The 20,155-nt window shown below is 39.0% G+C and overlaps 6 protein-coding genes across 6 annotated transcripts; all 6 read left to right on the top strand.

The window, feature by feature from the left end:
* Nucleotides 1-1,897: 1,897 nt before the first annotated feature.
* Nucleotides 1,898-4,159, top strand: LOC132189911 (Tetratricopeptide repeat (TPR)-like superfamily protein). Its single transcript, XM_059604748.2, has one exon. The coding sequence runs from the start codon at nt 1,965-1,967 to the stop codon at nt 4,077-4,079; it is 2,115 nt and encodes a 704-aa protein (XP_059460731.2). The 5' UTR covers nt 1,898-1,964; the 3' UTR covers nt 4,080-4,159.
* A 681-nt stretch (nt 4,160-4,840) lies between these two features.
* LOC132189554 (uncharacterized) lies at nt 4,841-6,869 on the top strand. The gene is made up of 2 exons (XM_059604295.2): nt 4,841-6,266; nt 6,358-6,869. Exons 1-2 carry the CDS (start codon nt 5,035-5,037, stop codon nt 6,665-6,667), a joined length of 1,542 nt encoding a protein of 513 aa, XP_059460278.2. The 5' UTR covers nt 4,841-5,034; the 3' UTR covers nt 6,668-6,869.
* Nucleotides 6,870-8,282: 1,413 nt separating this feature from the next.
* On the top strand, nt 8,283-9,876 carry LOC132190164 (F-box protein SKIP23-like). Its single transcript, XM_059605066.2, has one exon. It carries the CDS (start codon nt 8,430-8,432, stop codon nt 9,660-9,662), a length of 1,233 nt encoding a protein of 410 aa, XP_059461049.2. The 5' UTR covers nt 8,283-8,429; the 3' UTR covers nt 9,663-9,876.
* A 491-nt stretch (nt 9,877-10,367) lies between these two features.
* On the top strand, nt 10,368-11,606 carry LOC132191071 (F-box protein SKIP23-like). Its single transcript, XM_059606089.2, has one exon. The coding sequence runs from the start codon at nt 10,368-10,370 to the stop codon at nt 11,604-11,606; it is 1,239 nt and encodes a 412-aa protein (XP_059462072.2).
* Nucleotides 11,607-12,773: 1,167 nt separating this feature from the next.
* LOC132189740 (F-box protein SKIP23) lies at nt 12,774-15,401 on the top strand. Its single transcript, XM_059604521.2, has 2 exons — nt 12,774-14,005; nt 14,594-15,401. Exon 1 carries the CDS (start codon nt 12,806-12,808, stop codon nt 13,988-13,990), a length of 1,185 nt encoding a protein of 394 aa, XP_059460504.2. The 5' UTR covers nt 12,774-12,805; the 3' UTR covers nt 13,991-14,005; nt 14,594-15,401.
* Nucleotides 15,402-17,129: 1,728 nt separating this feature from the next.
* LOC132189926 (F-box protein SKIP23) lies at nt 17,130-18,612 on the top strand. The gene has a single exon (XM_059604770.2). It carries the CDS (start codon nt 17,277-17,279, stop codon nt 18,486-18,488), a length of 1,212 nt encoding a protein of 403 aa, XP_059460753.1. The 5' UTR covers nt 17,130-17,276; the 3' UTR covers nt 18,489-18,612.
* The last annotated feature ends 1,543 nt before the right edge of the window (nt 18,613-20,155 follow it).

The raw sequence follows: 20,155 nt of genomic DNA, 5'->3' as shown, positions 1-20,155 counted from the left end.
AGGTTGAAAACGACGTGGACACTGTGCGTGGTGGATTCTGACATGAGATATGCGATTTAGCATTTTCTAGAGTTAAGATTTTTTGGGCAGCTTGGCCGCTTGGGGTCATCCAGCGTCTGCCAAATCTGACGTGGCTAATTTTTTATTATTTATTTTTTTTATTATTTATTTTTTTTTATAATAAAAAATTGAAGAATAAAAATACTAAAGGAAAATTTAAATTTAAAATATTAACACTAAATTTGAAGCATTAGTACTAAATTTAACATTATCAATTCTTTTTTGAGTGATACAAATTCCTAAAGGGTTAATATATATCCTACGCTAAGCTGCCTTTTGGCAACCGCATAGCATAACTCCATTTTCTCACTATTTTTTCAACGTTATCCGTTCATGTGGTATGTCAGAATGTAAAATAACATTTTTCTTTTGCTTTGGGGACATAATATTACACTAGGAGTAGGATGGAAAATGCTAATAGTGTTATAATCATTGACAATGCTTTTTAAAATGTGATTTTTACTTCAATTGTGATGTAATACATAAAAATAAAATAAAAAGTACTTTTAAATATTTTGTATTTTGATTTAAGATACATGTTATACAATTATTTTTTAATTATTATTTTTTTATAAATTCAATAAGACAATTATTAGATTTGTAGACTTTATACAAATTTAATGGTTGATTTGTCTATTCACTATGGAGATAATTGAAAGAAAATAAATTATATCATTTTTCTTGATAAAATGTGCTTTTTACTTTTTAATTATAATGTAATAAAAAAGTAAAAGTAGTTTTGAATATTTTATTTTGAGTTATTTGTTATTTTTATTTCTTTTGCTTCAAACAATAAGGTGTCGTTAAACAAGCCCTAAGTCTGTTTGTTAATACTTTTTTATGGGGTTTTTTTGTTTGAATAAGTGTGGCATAATGGTGAAAATCGTTTTGACCGTGTTAATGAAAATTTTCGAATAGCAAGACTGACGATGAGGCTTTTGCAAAATAAAGAGAAAAAATCACTGAAAATCTATGATCTCGATGATGATCAAGGAAGCCTCTAATACTTAAATTAATATGTGGTTCTCTAAGAGAAAAAACTTGAAGGAAAGAGTAAGAGGAAGAAGAAAACATGTGTGTGCGAGAGTGAGGAATGTGTGGGTACCTAATTTGGGGGATGTGTCTCCTTTTTGTATAGTGAGTAATCCTAACAAAACTCATAGACCAATTGCTAAGAAAAAATATAAAATTACTAGGCTAGTTTTTTTAAAAAAATATAATTTTACTATTAACTTTTTGTTTCAATATATATATATATATATATATGAACTTTTTTTGTTTAAATTTTTACTTTATGGTTCAATCGAAAAGGCAAATTAATATCTATCATTACATTTTTTCTCAAATATTTAATGCTCGTCAGTCTTAACTAAACACACTATTTCACCACGTTAGCATATTAATTTGTTTATTAATTTAATTTAAAAATTAAATCTAAAAAAAAATTAAAGGGATGGCCAGAATAGTTTAGTTTGAACACTTTTTACGGAGAGGGAATGGTCGGACTTGGAACATATCTTAGAGTGATGATGTAGTGTCCTCAAGGGATAGCTCAATCGGCTGTGGACCAGACCTCATGAAGTGGAGGTCACTAGTTCGAATCCCTCTCCCCATTCCCTCATGTAGATATGTAAAAAAGAAAAGAAAAGAAAAGAAAAGAAAAAAAAAAAAGTGATAGTGGTTTTTTTTTTTTTAATTATTGAGTATTAAATTATTTTTATCACAAAATTAATAAAAAAAAAAATCAAAAATCAAACGAGTCAAATTTTAGGCAGAGTTTATGAAATTTGTTACAAAAATTAGAAACCAAAAACCATTTGATGGTTAAACCTAAACTCGTGAAAGGTTGAAGTTCTGAGGTTTTGCCGCCATAGTTCCTACACGGCCACGCATGAACCGAGTTGATGAGTGTCGCTTTTTCTTCTCAGTATCGCTCTTTCTTCACCGCGCTTTCAGAATATACCCATCAAAAGGACCTACGAAAAGGCAAGGCTCTCCACGCTCAGATCATCAAGACCGCTTCGTCCACTTGCGTATACCTTGCTAACAGCCTCATCAACTTCTACGCCAAATGTGGGCACTTGGTTAAAGCCAGGCTTGTGTTTGAGAAAACAAGCGACAAAGACGTGGTCTCATGGAACTGCCTCATCAATGGGTACTCTCAACAGGGCCCTACAGGGTCTTCCTTTGTCATGGAACTCTTCCGACGTATGAGGGCAGAGAATACTGTTCCAAAAGCCCACACTTTTGCCGGGGTTTTCACTGCCGCTTCAAGTACGTCGGATATTTTCGGTGGTCGGCAAGCTCATGCGCTGGCTATCAAAACTGCCAGTTTGTCTGATGTTTTTGTTGGGAGCTCGCTTCTAAACTTGTATTGCAAAGCGGGTCTTCTATTGGAAGCTCGCAAGGTGTTTGATAAAATGCCGGAGAGGAATTCGGTTTCTTGGGCTACAATTATTTCTGGGTATGCAATGCAACGAATGGCTGGAGATACTTTGGAGCTTTTTGAATTGATGCGTCAGGAAGAGGAGGCCGAGAATGAGTTTGTTTTGACTAGTGTTCTCAGTGCATTGGCGAGTCCTGAATTTGTCAATATTGGTCAGCAAATTCATTGCCTCGCATCTAAAGGTGGGTTGTTATCATTTGTTTCTGTTGAAAACGCTCTTGTTACAATGTATGCAAAATGTGGGAGTTTAGATGATGCACTTAAAACGTTTAAAGAGTCTAGTGATAAGAATTCAATCACGTGGTCAGCTATGATTACGGGTTTTGCCCAAAGTGGGGATTCTCATAAGGCTTTGAATTTGTTTTCACATATGCATATCTCTGGGATTAAGCCTAGTGAGTTTACTTTTGTTGGGGTCATCAATGCGTGTAGTGACATTGGTACTGTTGTAGAAGGAAAGCAAATGCATGGCTATTCCTTGAAGATGGGATATGAATCCCAAATATATATAATGACAGCTTTGGTTGACATGTATGCCAAATGTGGTAGCATAGCTGATGCTCGGAAGGGATTTGAATATTTACAAGAACCTGATATTGTTTTGTGGACTTCTATGATTGGAGGATATGTACAAAATGGGGAGAATGAAGGTGCTTTGAATTTGTACTGTAGGATGCAGATGGAGGGTATTATGCCCAATGAGCTTACCATGGCTAGTGTCCTAAAAGCATGTTCGAGCCTTGCTGCTTTGGAGCAAGGAAGGCAAATTCATGCCGGTATCGTTAAGCATGGATTTAGTCTTGAAGTTCCAATTGGAAGTGCACTTTCGACCATGTATGCAAAGTGTGGGAGTTTGGAAGATGGGGGCTTTGTGTTTTGGAGGATGCCTATGAGGGATGTGGTGTCTTGGAATGCAATGATATCTGGCCTTTCACAAAATGGGCGTGGTCATGAAGCTTTAGAACTATTTGAGGAGATGCAACTGGAGGTCACAAAGCCAGATTACGTGACATTTGTGAATATTCTCTCTGCTTGTAGCCACATGGGATCAGTGGAGGGAGGTTGGGTTTATTTCAAGATGATGTTTGATAAATTTGGCTTAGTTCCAAGAGTAGAGCACTATGCTTGCATGGTTGATATCTTGAGCCGTGCAGGAAAGCTCAATGAGGCTAAAGAATTTATTGAATCTGCAACTGTTGATCATGGTATGTGTTTATGGCGTATCTTATTAGCAGCTTGTAGGAACTATCGCAATTATGAATTGGGAGCCTATGCTGGAGAAAAGCTAATGGAGCTAGGCTCACAAGAATCATCTGCATATATTTTGTTGTCAAGCATCTATACTTCCTTGGGTAAGTGGGAAGATGTGGAACGGGTTAGAAGGATGATGAAACTCCGAGGGGTGAATAAGGACCCTGGGTGCAGCTGGATCGACTTGCAGAGTATTACTCATGTGTTTGTTGCTGGAGAGCAGATGCATCCACAGATTGGAGAAATACGTGCAGAGCTACGGATGTTGACCAAACAAATGAAGGATGAAGGTTATGAACCCACTTCTGAATTAACTTCTTGAACTTTTTGAGATTACAAGGGAGTTTACTTCGGGTGTCCGCCGTTATTCATTACGTTCTTTGACCAATAATGGATTTTTTTTTTTTTTTGGGAGGCCAAAAATACAATTATTTTAACCATATTATATCTACTTTCTCAACGAGTAGCGAGATAGAGATGATTTCTCATTTTTTTTTTGATAGTAATGCTACGACTATAATTCTTTTATAATTTTTATAATCCTTATAAAGACTATTGGAATCACGTTGGCCACAAAAAAATAAATTTAACACTATTCAATCACACAATATCATCGAGTTGTCAAAAAGTTATAGGTTTAACATTTTTTTTTTCTTTTAAAAAAAAAGATAAAGAAAAAAATGAGTGATGGGAGCCCTACATAAATCTAATATACACATTGGATTTATATATGAGTTCCTATAATCTACAATTAGCAAATGCGGATGGGTGCCTAATTTCGATGACTGCCTTAACTTTTTCCTAGTTGGAATCACTAGCATCATAGTTCTTCAACGTTAACCTGCCTCGTAAAGTATTTGCCTAGATGTCAATGACTAAGTGAAAAATGTTTATAAACCCTTATCCACTATATTAGTAAAAGTTTTCCTCCTACTCGACTTAGACAAATTTCTTGTAACTTTGTGTATTAAATTAAAATTTTCTACATGCATTTTGTGGTCGCATCTTTAGATATTCTATTTTGAAGAAAACTTTGTCTAAAAGAAATTCTTACAACTTAATTTTTCTTTTCTTTTTTTGTTGTTTTTTCATTTTACCAAGTTCCTCGTGTTGCCCCCTCTACGCTTACAGTATTCTCTATCCTTTCTATCCAAGATTCTTTAATTTTGATTTCATACTAGGGTTTTACGAGGGTATAGCAATACACCCCAAAAAAGGCAACGCTCAAAAACTGTAATGGATATGTCTTCCACCTCCTACAAACCCCTCACAAACCAATGAAAATGGAAAGCCCAGATATCAAAACCACAAGATCTCCACCACCGCCTCAAGAACCCGAACCCGAACCTAAGAAGCTCAAAATGTCAACCACCACCACCTCGGACGACGAGGACCCCAGCGCCGCCACGACCGGACCCGGAACCGTCAAAAAGCAAAGGTACAAGCGCCGCAAAATCGCGATCCTCTTCGCGTATTGCGGCGTTGGCTACCAAGGCATGCAAAAGAACCCAGGTGCCAAAACAATCGAATCCGACCTCGAAGAAGCGCTTTACCTCTCCGGTGCGGTGCCCGAGCAAGACCGCAACAACTCCAAGCGCTACGATTGGGCCCGCTCAGCCCGGACCGACAAGGGGGTCAGCGCCGTGGGCCAGGTCGTCTCGGGCCGGTTCTACATCGACCCGCCGGGCTTCGTCGAGCGGCTAAACTCGAATCTCTCCTCTCAAATCCGGATCTTCGGGTACAAGCGCGTTACGGGGTCGTTTAACGCCAAGAAGTTCTGCGATCGGAGGAGGTACGTGTATCTAATACCCGTGTTTGCGCTTGATCCCTCTTCGCATCGCGATAGAGAGAGCGTTTTGGCTAGTTTGGGGTCTGGAAATGCACTCGTTAAGTGCTTGGAATGTTCCGAGAGAGGCCGTAAGGTTGTAGGTTTAATGGGTAAGCGTAATTTCGAATTTAAAGCTGTGAGTTCCGATTCAGGCATTTCGTCGAACAGTGGGGATGCTCTGCAGGAATCTAACGTCAAAGAGGAAAACACGGTTTATTTGGAAAATGCCAGCAATGATAAGTTAATGTCTGAATCTATGGAGGAACCTAAGGTTGTAGATGACAACAGACCTTCTGAAATTGCGGTTGAAACTGTAGTTGCTGCCCCAAACGAGGTTACTGATGAGAAAGTAAATGGAGAGGAGGAGGTTGCAAAGGGAAGTGGGTTTTGTTATGGTGAGAAGGAGAAGGAGAGGTTTAATAGGATCTTGAAGCACTATGTGGGGACTCATAACTTCCATAACTTCACCACCAGAACAAAAGCCGAGGACCCTGCTGCTCATCGCTTCATTGTTTCGTTCGAAGCAAACACCACAGTGACAGTTGATGGTATTGAGTTTGTCAAGTGTGAAGTTGTCGGGCAAAGCTTCATGCTTCATCAGATTCGAAAAATGATTGGGGTTGCTGTGGCTATCATGAGGAATTGTACTCCAGAGGCATTGATAGAAAAAGCTTTGCAAAAGTAAGTTTTCCCTTTATTGTTTGTGTTTATCGCTGCATACGTGTTTGAAATTACAATGTGATTCTCATTACATGTATGAACAAAAATTTAGGGATGTTAACATTAATGTGCCAACGGCTCCTGAGGTTGGTTTGTACTTGGATGAGTGCTTCTTTACATCATATAACAAGAAATGGAAAGACAGCCATGAAGAGGTGTCAATCAAAGCATATGAAGAAGAGGCAGAGGAGTTCAAAATGAAGCAAATATACTCTCACATTGCCTCAACGGAGCATAAAGAAGGAGCCGTGGCCCTCTGGTTGCATTCTCTGAACCACCGTAATTATCCAGATTTACGCGTTGCCAATGATGAGGACCTAAATAATGAGAAAAGTGATGAAATGAAGAACATGGCTGAGTAAATTGTTCTTGCAGGATATAGGATTTAGAATGCTGCATTGCTGCTACATCTTTTAGAAAATTTCACATCTGTTGGATGTCATAGCCAAAAAATATATTCTGCTTTCATTTCATAATTAGATTCTTATGAACCTCCATAAAGTAATCAGTTTTTGTAATGTTATAACTTTTTGGTCGATTTATTACATGAATCTTATGATTACAGGAACGTTTGTCAGGCTCTAGAAGTGTTGGTGCTTCTCTTATGGCATATGGTTTATTTGACATGTTACTGCAGTTTTATCCCCTCCCTTCTCTAGTTAGTTTCAGCATGTGACATTTTCATTAAGCCGATTTTTTTTTTATTTTTGGATCTCTTGTTTGAGTTATTTAGTTGTTTGTCTGTTTTCCACTAGCAGTCAATCACTGGAATTTTTTTGGGCAAAAATAAACGGCGGAAATTGTACGAATGGGGAGAATTCCGGTTATTTTTTCATTGCCGGCAATCTCCACTGTTTAGGGATAAGCCAAACTCTCGGAGTTTAGGTCTGGGACAATGGTCACAGGATTAGTCAGATTGAAAGGTAGAATTTTACTCTAATAGGCAATAGCTTCTGATTGTTAAGATTGATGGGCCTAAGTTTTAGTAAATATGTTTCTGTACCAAAAGGAGGGAGGGAGAGGTTAGGGGGTTGAGAAGAATATATTATATTTACATTTTCCTCCCCCTCTTGGATCTCTTGGGAATAAAGCCTCATATTACAAACACTCCTGCTTATGTGGCACGAAATAAGGAAATCAAATCAAAAGGAGCTCATGTCAAAAATATTCGACTTTTGCACTTAAAAGTATGCGTGGGAGTAAGTAGTAGTGTGTATAACATTTTTGATTTAAGTTTTTTGAGACGGGTGTAGCTTTAGGTGGCCAACAAATATCAAATGTTACCATTTTTTTTTTTTTTTTAGTATTATGCTATAATGATTATTATTTTTTTTTAATTAGTGTAGTCGGTGTAAGATAGGTATTGCAACTAATCCAAATCCAAAAGCAACATATAGAACCTCGTATTGTAACACTCCCTTGTTCTGTCGGACGAAGTAATGTCGGTGGGCAATGACAAAACATCTCAAGTAAAGCATATAAACAAATCAAATTATTGAATAAAAAGGAAAAGGAGTGGAAAAAAGAAAAAGCAAAGGAAAAGTAAATTCAGGCTAAAAAGCCAAAGGGTCCATGTTAAAAGATTTTTTTTTATAAAAAAAATGCTAAAGAGCAAAAAAAAAAAAAAAAAAAAAAAAAAAACATTTTCGGAGCCATAAAGGCAGATAAAAGCAAAAGAAAAAGTACTTTCATGCTAAAAATCAAATAAAGCAAGAGGCTTTTGTGACTCGGCAATTGGCAAGGATCAAGAATTTCAATTCATTCATGTTAAAAATAAAAGCATAAAGAAAAATAAATTCAGGCTAAAAAAACGAAAGATATATTTGGATGATTAATAAGCATTGAAAGATATATTTAGATGTCAAAATAAATAAAGGCAAAAGGAGAAATAAGTTTGAGCTAAAAAGCAATTCACATGAAAAGTGAAAGCGAATCAAAGCAAATGGAAAACAAAAGTCATGCTCAGAAGCAATAAAAGCAAATAAAGCAGAAGTAAAGTAGTAGATTCATGCTAAAGGAGCAAATAAAAGCAAGAGGCCATTTGAGAGAAACTTCAATTCCTGGAAAACGAGACGTTCGTGGATAGACGGAAAGAGAGAGAGAGAGAGAGAGGTGTCTCCAAAAATGGCCGCTGCTGACTGGACCCATCTTCCTGGAGATCTTCTTCAATTCATCTCCAACAAACTACCCATTTATAGCGATTACGTCCGATTCCGAGCCGTGTGTCACAAGTGGCGATCCTCACTTCCAAAGGCCCCGCTCCACCTCCCCCCTCAACCCCCCTGGCTCTTGCTTCCCCTCTCTGCTAGTTCCCAATCCCAATCCCACCGGGCCTTCTACGACCTCTCCACAGGCAAAATACACCATCTCGAGCTCCCAGAAGCTTCCCGCCCCGATCTTCGCGTCGGCTCTTCCAACGGCTGGCTCGTCATCCTCGACAACTCCCCAGCCATTCTTCTCCTCAACCCTCTCACCAAAGCCCAGATCAACCTCCCTCCGCTCTCCTCCTTCCCCAACGTCGTGAGCTTCGACAACTTGGAAGTCGATAACGAGTACGCGATCCGAGACGTGTCCGGGGAGATCTACCGACTCAGTTTGAGGACAATGCGTGACTCGTTTATCAAGAAACTCGTTCTCCCATCAGGACCAGTCAACAACGACAATTTCGTTGCAATGGCGATTCTCTCCAAGACCGGTGATTTGGCCTACTGTAAGAAGGGCGATCAATCTTGGACATTAATTAGCGACGTGGGACTTTCCTGCTACGACCTTACCTATTACAAGGAGCAATTCTACGCGGTGGATGGAAAAGGAGCAATCGCGGTGTGCGATGTAAATGGCCCGTCGCCTAGCGTTTCGGACCTTTCGGTTGTCAAACCGCCGACGCAACATCTCTTTGCCGTCTTGTGTTTGGTAAATTTAGAGGACGACGAGTTTTTACTTGTAGCACGCTATCTGGGTCCTGAATTTGAAGATGATGAGCCACCTGAGATATATTTCAGGACGGATGGGTTCAGGGTTTTCAGAATGAATTGGAGCGGGCCGCAGTGGGAGGAGGTTAAGAGCTTGGGTGACTGGATGTTGTTTGTAGGGAAAAATTCCGCAGTGTCGTTGTCCGCTTATGATGTTCGACGATGTTTACGGAATCCTGAATATTTGAATCCGGCTTCTTTTTATGGTAAATTCTTGGAGGATTGCATCTATTACTCGGATGATTATCGTGAACCCGACTATGATGGTGCTTATGGACGGGATACAGGAATCTACAGGTTATGGGATGAAAAGACTTTCTCTTTACCCCGTCCCTATTTTGCGGGAACTCCGTATTCACTTTGGGTTACACCGAACCCAGCCTAACGTTGGATCTTGTCTCGTGGGCCATGTATGTATGTATGTATTTTTTTTTAAAAAAAAAAAAGTATGTTATGTTTGTTTCTACTAGACGTGTGATTTCCACGAATGTAATTATGTGAATGGACAGTCTTATTGAGGGGATATAAACTCATAAGGATAACAGTCCTATGTTTTGTGTGGATATTTATTTCATTATATGAAATTATGTGCAACTTTTCATCTTTCTATGTATATATGTTTAATTAATCCATCTAGAAACATTTAGATGTCGTTTCATTTTTCTATGTGTATACATTTTTAATTGGTCTGTCAAAAACATTTAAACGTCTTTTCATTTTTCTGTGTGTGTATATATTTAAATAATCTATCGAGAAACATTCAAGTGTTTTTATCTTCGTATGATTCAACATAAATTAATAAAAAAAAATGTACACAGAGAATCATTTTCATGTCTTTTCATTTTTCTCTGTGTACATTTTTAATTAATTTATCGAAAAACATTAAGATGTTGTTTCATTTTTCTATGTGTATGCATTTAATTAACCAACCACAAACATTTAAAGTCTTTTTATTTTCCATCAAGAAACATTCAATTGTATTTCATTTTTCATTATGATTCTTGGGCACATTTATTAAGGTGTCCAATTAAACACTTTTATCACACCTTTAAATAGTTCCTTCGTGTACAGTTTGCTTTAACCCATAAGTATGGCCGTCGACTGGACCCAACTTCCCGGAGATATTCTGCAATCAATCTCCAAGAAAATCACCGTTTCCGGTGATTACGTCAAATTCAGAGCCGTGTGTCCCGAGTGGCGTTCCTCACTCCCAAAGTTCCCGCGCCACCTCCTCCGTCAATTCCCATGGCTCATGATTCCCTTCTCCCAATCCCAATCCCATTGCTCCTTCTACGACCTCTCTACCGACGTGACCCACGTTCTCGAGCTCCCTGAAGCTGCTCGACCCGATCTTCGCATTTGCTCCTCCAACGGCTGGCTTGTCATCTTTGACGACTCCCCAACAATCCTTCTCCTCGACCCTCTCACTGGGGCCAAGCTTCACCTACCTCCGCTGTCCTCCTTTCCCAACGTTGTGAGCTTTGACCGCTCTAAAGTTGGTAAGGAGTACGCAATTCTAGGCGATTCCGGCGACATTTACCGGCTTAGTTTAAGGCAAATGCGCGACTTGTTTATTAAGAAAATTGTTCTCTCTTCAGGCCCCGCGAACAATGACCACATGGTTAATGCGTTGGCGATTCTTGGTAAGTCTAATGATTTAGCATGCTATAAGAATGGCGATCAGTCTTGGACTTTCTTGGACAATTTTTGTCTTTCTTGGTGTGATGGTATATATTACAAGGAGCAGTTCTACGTTGTTTCTCGCGACGGAACTATTGCTGTGTGCGATGTAAATTGTGAGATGCCAATCGCTTCTCTAATTTACGCGTTTCATCTGTTTTCCGTTATCTCTAAGATGCATTTGGTGATTTCAGGAGATGACGAGTTGTTACTGATTCTTCGCAATTTTTCCATTGATGGTAAACGCCCGGATAATAAGTTATACCTAAAAACGACGGGGTTTGATGTTTACAGAATGAATTGGGGCCGGCAACCGTACTGGGATAGAGTCGTTAACTTGGGTCGGAGGTTGTTGTTTATTGGGGAATATTCATCTGTGTCATTATCTGCTTATGATGTTCGAGGATGTGTAAGGAATCCTAGCTTCTCATCTCCCTATTATGGACAATGTTTAGGGAATTGTATATATTTCACCGATGATCGTTTTGTTTACTATGGTGATGGTACGGTTTATGTTTTGGATAGAGGCATCTACCAGTTAAGGAATAAAAAAATAATAGCTTTTCCGGGTCGTGCGAGAGATCCGCATTCAATTTGGTTTATACCGAGTACGAAAGACGAGAATCTAATTGCAGATCAGAAGATTTGAGTTTATTAAGTGAATGTCTAAAGTAAAAGTAATATTATGTTTACCGACTTACTCTCATAGTGATGGTGTGTTGATTTGAAAGTGTTCATCTCTCTTTAGATTATTGTTTATTAAATAAAGAAAAATAAATCAAGGATTGATTGTCATTGTCCGTATCAGCCCAATTTGCAGTTGTTTTAAATTGTGTCTTTCATTCTACAAAATGTCATTATTTGAAAGAGTAATATTATATGTAGGATTTTCATTTTTTTTATCCTACCAAAAGTAATGTGACATTTTAAATAATTATTAAATTTAAGATTCATTATTAGTAAATTTTGATCTATCATAACTGACTTTATAAGCAAGACCAACCGCTAGTGTATTGAAAGATTGGAAACCAATTCTATTTATTTCTTAGATAAGTGTATGCACATGCACAAAAGATGGTTTCCCGTAAAGAAATGATATACGTAGGATTTTTAATTTTTATTTTTATCCTCTTCAAAGAAATTGTGATTTTAAAATTATTATTATATCAAAATTCAATCTACATTTGCATAAAAAAGAAAAAAGAAAAAAAAAAAACATTGACAATTTCAAAGCCATGCTAACCCATCGATTAGGTGATATAATTTCCATCCGATGAGATTTTTTACTTGATATCATAAACGTATAAGTTATAACGTATTAATATTAGGGTTAAATACCTCAAATCCTCATGGGGTTTAGCAACTTTATTTTTTTTCTCTTAGGGTTTCACTTTTATCACAGGACCCCCCTGGAGTTTTGATAAAGACCAATTTAGTCCATCCGTTAGTTGACCGTTAAGACTGACACGTGGTCCAATCAGATGTTGACACGTGGTACCTATTTAATTTTTTTTTTATTTTTTTTAAATTAACAAAAAAAATTAAATAGGTGCCACGTATCAACATCTGATTGGTCTATGCGTCAGTCTTAACGGTCAACTAACGGATGGACCAAATTGATCCTTTATCAAAACCGGGTCCTGTGATAAAAGTGAAACCCTAAGGAGAAAAAATAAAGTTGCTAAACCCTATGGGGTTTGAGGTATTTAACCCTTAATATTAAATTCATATTTTAACCATAAATATTCATTTAATTTAATATAAATTAAAAAAACAATACAATACAATTCCTAATCTTGCCGCTTTTTATTATCATCTCAATCCTGGAAAATTGGAAATCCGCGGAAGATGGCCGTTGACTGGACGCAACTACCGCGAGAACTCCTGGAATCAATTTCCGGCAAACTCACGATCTACGCCGATTACCTCCGATTCCGCGCCGTCTGTGACAGCTGGCGATCTTCGGTCCTAAACACCCCGCGCAACCTCCCTCCTCAGCTCCCATGGCTCATGCTTCCCCAGGTGCAATCCAACCCATCCCATCGCGCGTTCTTCGACCTCTCCACCCGCAAACTCCACAATCTCGAGCTACTAGAGGCCACCTCGCACAGCAAGCGCTGCTGCGGCTCTTCCCACGGCTGGCTCATAGTCCTCGACGATTCTCCGGCGGTCCTTCTCCTCAATCCTCTCACTCGATCGAGGCTACACCTCCCTCCGCTCTCCGCCTTTCCTAACGTCGTGAGCTTCAACTACTCCGAAGTCGGTAAGGAATACGCGCTCCGAGGCGTGTCCGGTGAGATCTACCGGCGTAGTTTGCGTGAAATGCGCAACTCGTTTATAAAGAAAGTCGTTCTCTCCTCTGCGCCACTCAAGAACAAAAACTTCATCGCGCTGGCGATTCTCAACCACTCCAATATTCTAGTGTACTGTAAGAACGGTGATCAATCATGGAGTTTCATACACGTAGCGAGGTTTTTCTGCGAGGACGTTATATATTATAACGACCTATTCTACGCGGTGGACAAGAACGGCGCAATTGCTGTGTGCGATGTAAACGGCTCGTCGCCGACGGTTTCGGTTATCAGACCGCCGTTACAATTGGGCGGGGACATGCAGTATTTGGTAAACTCAGGGGACGACGAGTTGTTGTTGGTGACGCGGTATGTGGATCTGCAATACGACGACACTGACCCTTACGTGCCGAGTGAATTCTACAAAACTGTCGGGTTTGAGGTTTTCAGAATGAATTGGGGCGAGCCACGGTGGGAGAGGGTTACAAGCTTGGGTGATCGGATGTTTTTTATAGGGGAAAACATGTCCATCTCGTTTTTGGCTTATGATTTTAGGGCATGTTTAGGGAATTGTATCTATTTCACGGATGATTGTGAATTCTATGATGGTGCTTTTGGAGACTATGATTTGGGCATATTCAAGTTGTGGGATGGGAGCATTGAACCTTTACCTTGTTACCAGCGAAATCCGCATTCTCAGACCCACTGGCCCCCAATTTGGGTTACGCCAAATCCGTGCTAATATTCGACCTTGAATGTAAGTGCAAGGAGCTCTTTGGTGTATATATTATTTCTTTTATATCTGCTCTGCCAGAAATTACTTTGTTTGTGAAATCTGTCTACGTGCTGTACTAATTAGTGACTTCGCGTATTGAATTTCTATATGATGTCTAATTACTTGTTCATATGAGAGTCCTTATGACAATTGGGTCTTTGTGCAGACTATTAAAACTTGTGGACATGTTTCAAAGATATGTTAAAACAAGTCTTGGTTTTTGGGTCCAATCTTTGAATTTGTTCGAACCTAAGAGGTTGCAGGAATTACACCAGCATTAGATTTTATCATGGAATTGTTATTATTTGTCTTGTGTGAGTTTTAGAATTTGCGGCATGAAATTAAGAACAATTGATTACTGGCAACATTGTGGCCAAAATTTGGTCAATGAAAAGCTGATTCTTGTTGGTAACAAGATTAAAGTTAAACACAGAAGGAAATAGCAGGTTTACTCCATAATCCCAAATTGAAAACCTTTGAATTTTAACTCAAAACCAGAACACATTAGTCAACATGATCAACAAACAATTTCCTTTCTCTAAAACTCTGTTTATGTTCTCCTTCTTGAAGGTTAAGCTTGTGGCCAAAGAGTCTTTGTTCGTAGTCATTGTGATCAATTTACAATGCAGGTGAAGAAAAGGGTGTAGCATTAGTATTGATTGAATTCAGGTAGGGTAGCTATATTTATTTCCAGATTTGAGCTTTTGTGAAGTGTGGAGATGGAGTAAAAGCCGATTCTTTATTGTCTGGTTGCTGAAAGGATGAAAAGAACTTGAATTTGTGTCTGAAAGTAAATTCTTTTTACATGATGATGCATAAGTGGTTATAGTCAGTAAGCACAGCGAGAAGCTAGCCATTTCGTGCAGTCTTTCGGTGACCAATTCGGGCATGTCAAATCTATAACAAAGAACCTGAATATGTGGTGACTGTCACACCAATGCAGAGTTCATATCATCAGTGGAGAAGTGTATTACCATAATAGGAGATGAGAAGGAATTTTACCCCTTTGACATCAGATTCTGCTCTTGTGGTGATTACTGGTGATGATCCCCGGCAGTACATGATGATTTACACTGCCTGACTGTTGTGTAACAGTCACTGAAATGTAAGGAACTCCTTTATCTTCGGAATTATTATTGCTTCGCTGATGTATATGGCTTGATATGAGTTACATATTTGCATCAATTCAATTTTTTTATTGGATATGATTTGAAGATGCTAGGTGATGTAACAAAATTGGATAGCCCTAGATAGAACTCAACTAAGTTTCCTTTGTTTATAGAGCCTTGATGGATTACAAGGTTGAAGAGGTGTGAGCTATGCCAATATTCTTTATTTTTTATTTTTATTTTATTTTTTTGAGTAATACATGGAACCGGCGGGAGGGATGTAACCAAAAGAGTTATGGGATGCTGCCCATTTTGCAGCAATGTGGGCTCTCAGATTTGCTTGCCTTGGAATTTTGATGGCCTCCCATCTGGGGAAAGAGCCTAGAACATGACAAATGTCTCTGATGATAGGACTCTATGATCCAATCTTGAGATGAAGCTTGGATTCTTGATGGCCATGATGGTTAGTATGGAGTCTCTATCCAATATGATGGGTCTCGGTCGCAGGTTTAGGGCTATTTTGGTTGCCAAAGGGCTGCCTGACCCTCACCATAGTTCACCTCTGTAGAGTTAAATCTTTTAGTACAAGCAGCTCTGATCTTCCCATTATCATCACTAATAACTGTCGTAGCCATTGAGAAGGAATTTCTGACTGCACTGTCAAGGTTGGCTTCTAGAAAGCCTACTGGCATGGGCGAAACCCACTGATTTTCCAAGGATCAGTATTTTGCCCGGCTTGCGTATGAGGCTTTACCGTTAACTTGATTTGCTCAAGAAGAGAGGGGATTTCCAGCTCATGAAAATCACGCACCACTTGGTTTCTTGAGAACCAAATTATATCCATAGCAATGATGGCAAACAATTGAAAGCTACGAACTCCCTTCCTTGGAGTTGTGAGGAATTGTGGGGGATTAAGGATACTAGTACGGTGTGCGACGTAAATGGGCCGATGCCACGTGTTTCGCTAATTTTCGTGTCACTAAAATTGTTTACCGTTATCAAGATGTAATTGGTGATTTCAGGGGATGATGAGTTGTTATTGGTTCTACGTGATTTTAACATTGAAGGTAAATGCCAGACGGATAATAACTTACACTTAAAAAATGTTGGGGTTTGATGCTTACCGAATGAATTGTAGTGGGAAGAGGTGGGATAGAGTCGACAACTTGGGTCGGAGGTTATTGTTTATTGGGGAATATTCATTCTACTTATGATGTTGGAGGATGTTTAAGCAATCCTAGCTTCTCATCTCCCTATTATGGACAATGTTTAGGGAATTGTGTATATTTCATGCATTATCGTTTTATTTACTATGGTGATGGTGTGGCTTATGTTTTGGAGAGAGGCATCTACCATTTAAGGAATCAAAAGATAATATCTTTTCCGGGTCGTGCGAGAGATCCACATTCAATTTGGTTTATACCGAGTGCGAAAGGTGAAATTCTAGTCGCAGAGGAGAAGATTTGAGTTTATTATTTATAGATGCTTTTCTGTAACATTTTGATGCAAGTTTATTGAGTTTGTTTCTTCTTCAAGACATGTGATTTTTTAGAGCACTATCAAAACGTGTAGTTTTTTTTGGAAAGGGCTTCTTCCTTTCTTGGTATATTATATTTTTGGGTAACTTCACTTAATTTTTTAAATTATCATCACTTTTACAATGTCATCTCCAAAATTGAATTCCTCTCAATTTAGTGTATCAAACTTTAAATTTTTTTGGAATGACACTCACTATTAAAATTTTCCTTTAATCCCAACAAATTTCTCAAAATACCCTAAAAGAGAAGAAAATAAACTGCAAAAATTAAGTCATTTGTCTGAATTTAACGGTATTTACAAAAAAAATACCCTTGCTTCAATCTTTGTAAATTTTTTTATAGATTTTTATTTTTAAAAAATGGGATATTTTGGCAATTTTTTGGGATTTAATGAAAAATTCTAATGGAGTGGACATTGAAAAAAATTCAAATTCGATACTGAATTGAAAAATGTTAAACCCAAAAGAGTGATAATTAGTGAAGTTTCGCCTTATTTATTTGATGAATGTCTCGTATGTCAACTTTATTAAGTGAATATACCTTAAGTAATATTAGGTAGGTTTTTATTTATCATCTCAATCCTGGAAAACAGAAAATCCGCGGAAGATGGCTGTTGACTGGACGCAACTCCCTCGAGAACTCCTGGAATCAATCGCCGGCAAACTCACGATCTACGCCGATTACCTCCGATTCCGCGCCGTCTGTCCCAGCTGGCGATCCTCCGTCCTAAACATCCCGCGCAACCTCCCTCCTCAGCTCCCATGGCTCATGCTTCCCCAGGTGCAAACCAACCCATTCCACTGCGCGTTCTTCGACCTCTCCACCCGCAAACTCCACAATCTCGACGTACTAGAGGTCACCTCGCAGGGCACGCACTGCTGCGGCTCTTCCCACGGCTGGCTCATAGTCCTCGACGAGTCTCCGGCGGTCCTTCTCCTCAATCCTCTCACCCGAGCGAGGCTACACCTCCCTCCGCTCTCCACCTTTCCTAACGTCGTGAGCTTCAACTACTCCGAAGCCGGTAGTGAATACGCGCTCCGAGACGTGTCCGGTGAGATCTACCGGCTTAGTTTGCGTGAAATGCGCGACTCGTTTATAAAGAAAGTTGTTCTCTCCTCTGCGCCACTCAAGAACAAAAACTTCATCGCGCTGGCGATTCTCCACCGCTTCAATATTTTAGTGTACTGTAAGAGCGGTGATCAGTCATGGAGTTTCGTACACGTTGCGAGGTTTCCCTGGGAGGACGTTATATATTATAACGACCTATTCTACACGGTGGACAAGAACGGCGCAATTGCTGTGTGCGATCTAAACGGCGCGTCGCCGACGGTTTCGGTTATCAGACCGCCGTTACAATTGGGCGGCGGCCTGCAGTATTTGGTAAACTCAGGGGACGACGAGTTGTTGTTGGTGACGCGGTATGTGGTCCATGTGGATCTGCAACGCGACGACACTGACCCTTACGTGTCGTGTGTATTCTACTGCTACAAAACTGTCCGGTTTGAGGTTTTCAGAATGAATTGGAGCGAACCGCGGTGGGAGAGGGTTACAAGCTTAGGTGATCGGATGTTGTTTATAGGGGAAAACACGTCCATCTCGTTTTTGGCTTATGATTTTAGGGGATGTTTAGGGAATTGTATCTATTTCACGGATGATTGTGAATTCTATGATGGTATCTATGATTGTTTTATTGGAGACCATGATTTGGGCATATTCAAGTTGTGGGATGGGAGCATTGAACCATTACCTTTTTACCAGCGAAATCCGCATTCTCGGAGCTATTGGGCTCCAATTTGGGTTACGCCAAATCCGTGCTAGTATTCGACCTTGAATGTAAGTGCGAGGAGCCCTTTAGTGTGGCGAGTATGTAAATTCCTTTAATGTATCTGTTATGCCCTGAAATTACTTTGTATATATAAAATCTGACTATATATTGATTTTAGCATGCCTGTACTAATTACTGACTTTGTGTATTTGATTTCTGCACGATGTTTAATTACTTGTTCAGATGAGAGTCCTTGTGACAATTGGGTCTTCGTACAGACCATTAGAACTTGTGGACATGTTTCAAAGATATGTGAAAACAAGTCTTGATTTTTGGGGCCAATCTTAGAATTTGTTGAAACCCAAAGAGTTATTATTTGTTTTATGTTGGGATTGTTATTATTTGTCTTGAGTTTGCTGCATGAAATTAAGAACAATCGATTACTGGCGACTTTGTGGCCAAAATTTGATCAATGAAAGCTGATTCTTGTTGGTAACAAGACTAAAGTTAGCTGGTGTGTACTCCGTAATCCCAAATTGAAACCCTTTGAATTTTAACTCAAAACCAGAACACTAGTCAACATGATCAACAAACAATTTTCTTTCTCTAAAACTCTGTCTATGTTCTCCCTCTTGAAGGTCCTTTACTTCACTTGAGAAAACACAGCCCATAAAAGGGTTAAAGCTTATGGCCATAGAGTCTTTGTTTGTAGTCATTGTAATCAATTTACAATACAGGTGAAGAAAAGGGTGTAGCATTAGTATTGATTGAATTGAGGTAGGGTAGCTACATTTATTTCTGGATTTGAGCTTCATTGTCTGGTTGTTGAAAGGATGAAAAAAACTTGAAACTGAATTTGTTCTACATGATGATGCATAAGAGGTTAAAGTCAATAAGCAAAGTGAGAAGCTAGCCATTTCGTCCAGTCTTTCGGTGACAAACTCGGGCATGTCAAATTTATAACAAAGAACCTTGAATATGTGGTGACTGTCACACCAATGCAAAGTTCATATCACTAGTGGAGAAGAGTATTACAATAATAGGATGTAGGAAGGAATTTTACCCCTTTGACAATGGATTCTGCTCTTGCGGTGATTACTGGTGATGATGTTCAGCTAATGCTAGCGTCTTTTTCATCTCTAATCTCATCTATGCTTCAGGAAAAAGTTTAACCTATCCGCTAATAATTAATGACAATCATTGAAATGTAAGGAACTCCTTTATCTCTGAAGAATTTTATTTGCCTCGCTGATGAATATACTTGATATGAGTTATATATTTGCTTGAAGTCAATTTTTTTTACTATGTTGACATCTTAATTGGATATGATTTGAAGACACCAGCTGATTTAACAAAATTGGATAGCCCTAGATAGAACTACAATTTAGTTTCCTTTATTTATAGAGCCTAGATAGATTACATGGATGAAGAGGAGTGAGCTATGCCAATGAGACGGCATAGGAATCTATTTTTTCCTAAGCAATACATGGAAGCGGTGAGGGATTACAAGCAAGAAGCAAAAACAGAGAATAGAGGAGAACTACAAGGGATGTAACCAAAAGAATTATGGGGATGCTGCCCATTTTGCAGCAATGTGGGCTCTCAGATTTGCTTTCCATCTGGGGAAAGAGCCTAGAACAGAACAAATGTCTCTCATGATAGGGGCCCTTTGATCCAATCCGAGATGAAGCTTGGATTCTTGATGGCCATGATGGTGATT

Source organism: Corylus avellana, chromosome 9 (assembly GCF_965113065.1).
Source record: "Corylus avellana chromosome 9, dhCorAvel1.hap1.2, whole genome shotgun sequence".
Classification (NCBI taxonomy): domain Eukaryota; kingdom Viridiplantae; phylum Streptophyta; class Magnoliopsida; order Fagales; family Betulaceae; genus Corylus; species Corylus avellana.
Note: the sequence above shows the minus strand (reverse complement) of the source record. Positions and strands in the feature narration are given on the sequence as shown.